General features: G+C 46.6%; 1 protein-coding gene across 1 annotated transcript in view; it reads right to left on the bottom strand.

Moving 5' to 3' along the window:
- Nucleotides 1-3,338, bottom strand: part of LOC106578148 (cytochrome P450 26B1) — a 29,968-nt gene extending 26,630 nt beyond the window's left edge. The window contains exon 1 of the mRNA XM_045701646.1: nucleotides 2,045-3,338. Within this exon, the coding sequence (XP_045557602.1) occupies nucleotides 2,045-2,248 (204 nt within the window). The 5' untranslated portion in view covers nucleotides 2,249-3,338. The remainder of the gene's footprint in view (nucleotides 1-2,044) is intronic.
- Between the last annotated feature and the right edge of the window lie 682 nt (nucleotides 3,339-4,020).

Below are 4,020 nucleotides of genomic sequence, written 5' to 3'. Positions count from 1 at the left end.
CACTCTCTCTCTCACACACATACACACACACACACACACACACACACACACACACACACACACACACAGTGCATACACACACAAACACACACGGTGCACACACTCTCTCTCTCACACACACACACACACACACACACACAGACACACACACACACACACAGTGCATACACACACACAAACACACACGGTGCACACACTCTCTCTCTCACACACACACAGACACACACACACACACACAGACACACACACAGCTGGCAAACTGTTAGAGAGGAAAAAGTCATGCTGAACCTGCTTCTGACTGACTATAAAGTCGAGAAGTGCAGGTCACACGGGCATGTTCCCCTCTCTCCTTCTCTATATTTTCATATTCTCTCTCTCTGTCTCTGCCTGGCAAGTGTGCAATCCCGCAACAAGCATCTCAGTGCATTCAGACACATTTCAAAGCTTTTTACTTGGAAATATTATATAAGGGTATAAAGGGAGAACACACACACTGTTCCAGTTTTGTGTTTTGACCTCTCTGTACTGGATTTGGGGGATATCTGTGACTAATAACAGTTATTAACGTTGCGCACTGCTGAAAACTCTACTTACCCAAAGAAACGTGCCATTGTATTGTCTGGTTTTCCAGGTTTCTTTCAACGTAACTGTGTTTTAGCCTAACTGACAAGTCAGTTGTCCAAGCGAGAGAGAGAGAGAGAGAAATGTTAATGTTTTCTCTCCCTCTCTATAAACTTGGCCGCGGTTCGTCCCCGGCGCATTCCGGGAACGCGTCGCACCGTGTATAAATGAAAGCGCACGCAGGGAGCGGAGCACCGAGAGTTCAAGCCCCACACAACGTGCCGTCTTGGTCTCTCTCTCTCCTTCTCTCTCCCTCCCTCTCAGTCTCTCTCTCTCCCTCCCCCCCTCTCCCTCTCTCTCTCTCGCTCTCTCTCTCTCTCTCGCTCTCTCTCTCTCTCTCTCTCTCTCTCTCTCTCTCTCTCTCTCTCTCTCTCTCTGTCTGTCTGTCTGTCTGTCTCTCTCTCTCTCTCTCTCTCTCTCTCTCTCTCTCTGTGTGTGTGTGTCTGTGTGCGCTCCTGGGACACATCAGCGCGCTGACAAGTGCAACTTTTGACGGGACTCACGTGTAGCCTCGCGGGGTCGTTCTATGAATCTAATCACTTTTATATTAAAAAATATCACCTCCTTCGCAACCTTTTTATCGCTCTTTTTTCATATCACGCTGATGGGACCTATTAAGAAGCTACTGACTGTGTGACGGATCCATGAAAGTTTAATGAAATTCTGTTTAGGAGTTTGAACACTAGGAATGAAAAGCCAAGTTCTTCATGCTCATGGGTCGTGATATGATATCTAGCCTACACTAGAGTGACCAATATAAATAAACCGTGGATAGTTGCCAAATATTTCATTCACACAACTATTACGCACGACTGTACACACATCCACAATTTCAGAAAAAAAAGAACCGTTTCGTGTTTCGGTAACTTGACACGTCCAGACTGCTACATCTAGACCTTGCGCTAAAGTTATGAAGCATCTCGGGGACAGCTAGGGGAGGGAGCCGGTCTAGGGAGGCACAGAGACGGGGGAGACAGAGGAGGAACCCGGGCTTGGGAAACACAGAGACGTGGGGAGACAGAGAGAGACCAACTCTCACCTTAACGCCTAGCCTACCGTTAACCTCCTAACCATGAACTCAGTCTTATATAAGGATAAATAGCAACAACGTTTTTTTTTTTTACGCACATGGCCATGTAGTGACGGTAGGATACACATCCGATGTGAGGGAATTAAATGACAAACTGGATGTGGAACAGGTATTGTCATCCAACAGTAGATGAAAAGACCAGAGAGAGATAGACCTCATGGGTTATATAAAAGACAGAGACCCGCACACGTAAACATGACTAGAAAGACCCACTGACAGACAGAGACACGTGCGTAAAAAGAGACCGACAATCATCCAAAGACCCACAAACGGTCACAGACAGAAAGACGGAGCGAGAGAGAGAGAGAGAGAGACATATTGTGACGGTCTTACCTGGAAGAGCCAGTGGCAGGTTTCTCCTATGATGGGGAACCCCATGGAACCTTTAGGCATCGGTAGCTTGCAGTTCTTATCCCGGGTTGACGTCCAGCGAAGCTGCCAGAGTTGCTGGGACACAACTAGAAGGAGGGCCATGGACACCACGCAGGCCGCTAGGGTGGCCAAGGCTGAAACCAGGTCAAAGTTATCGAATAGCATGGCGAGGAAGGGTCGGTGTCTGGGTGATGATGATGATGATGATGATGATGGTGGAGGAGGGGAGGATGAAATCACTGATCTCACCACCGTGCAGGTTGAGGGAAGTTGGGTTATACGGAATTGGAAATGCTCTGAGGATGATCAATCAATATATCGATAAAAATGACTTGATTGATTGTAATTGATTGATTATGAAATATAACTATAAAAATGCTAGTTGTTGTTGTTGTTGTTGTTGTTGAAATAGATAATTCAGTGGCGTGAATAGGCCTACAAGTAACTCTACAGATGGTGCGCTAAACTCTCTCCCCCTCTCGCTCTTCCAAGGCTATCAATCAGTGTGTAAAGAAATATGTTACAAAGTCCTTTTTCAAAACTTCACCTTCAATAACTTTAATGAAGGAAAGCATTCAACGAGAGTGGAAACTGATGAATTAACGTTTGAAATCTCATTTTGGTTTGATTTCTAGGTCAATTTCCCCTAAATAAGAAAATATAACAACAAGGGATAGAAAGGTCCGTTTGACAAGTATTTGTCCCGCTCTCAGAGCGCACGTGGAAACAGTGAGCGAGTCTCGGAAAGTATTCTGAAAATAAACCAGGGCTTTTCTTTTAAAAAAGTTACAAGAAATGGAAAGTAGAGGAAAAACTTCCCAGAATAACCCCTCTCCCTCTATGCCGCAAAAAAAAAAGAGCTTATTATACCTTCAAAAATCTTTCTCAAGATTGTAAAATAAAGTATTGTTCAAGAGGCAGACGAAGAGAAAAAATTTAAAATGGAAATAAAAATGTTACAAAAAAAATAATAATAATCCGTTTTGCAGCAGATCGCGCGGGAGCCCGATGGAGCCCGAGAGCGACGGTCACCGAGTCTTCTGATGCCTCTTTAGGCAACCGTTAGTCGTCTCCCCTGTCTCTCTTTACCTTCTTCTCCAACTAGTAGCGTTCGTTCTCTCACTCACACACACTCTCTGTCGTGTCACTCTCTCTCTCTCTCTCTCTCTCTTTCCCTCTCGAACTCTATCTCTCTTTCACATACAGGTTTCTCTGAGTGTGTGTAGTGAGAAGCGCAGGCAGCCTCTCTCAGTATGTGTTTATATAGTAACAGGCAGGCTGCGCGCCGGCAGGCAGCCAGGGTTGGAGCGAGCGGTTCCCCCCCAACCCCCGTAACACCTCCCCACGGAACTACGAGACGGCTAGGCCAGCTAGAGACTCCCCCCCCTTCCCTTCCCTTCCCCGGCTCCCACCCCCATCCCTCTAACCCCACCATACACACCAGGCTACACACGCCCAACGCCACCCCACCTCTCTCTCTCTCCGAGGCGGGGTGGAAAGTGAATAAGACGGGGTTGGAGCGTGCGGGACCTGGCGGCCCGCCCGAGAGAGAGTTGGGGGGGGGGTTCCCGCTACTGCGAACCTCTCACCTGGGTGTCGGATACATACACTTGTATTGAATCAGACATATTCACCTATAACTGTGTGAATGGGCATATGATGATGGTGATGATGATGAAGTTTTTATTATTAATTCATTTATGTAACTATAGTTATTTATAGGTATTTCTGTGTTTCATTATTATAAAGAGACGGAGACCGTTTAGAATGTTGTCTGATTTGGAACACAGCGCCGTGGCTCCAAGACTTTTCTTTACAATATTTCCCACTCGGTCACTCATCAATGTTCTCCGTTTCGCCCACCCGGTTCCCGAAGACGGTAATGATCCAAAGACAATCGATGAGGGGGGGGTAAGGTGGGGGCGTGCGTAACGGGA

This window comes from Salmo salar, chromosome ssa18 (assembly GCF_905237065.1).
Source record: "Salmo salar chromosome ssa18, Ssal_v3.1, whole genome shotgun sequence".
Classification (NCBI taxonomy): Eukaryota; Metazoa; Chordata; class Actinopteri; order Salmoniformes; family Salmonidae; genus Salmo; species Salmo salar.
The sequence above is the reverse complement of the archived record's forward strand: the minus strand, read 5'-3'. Positions and strand labels throughout refer to the sequence as shown.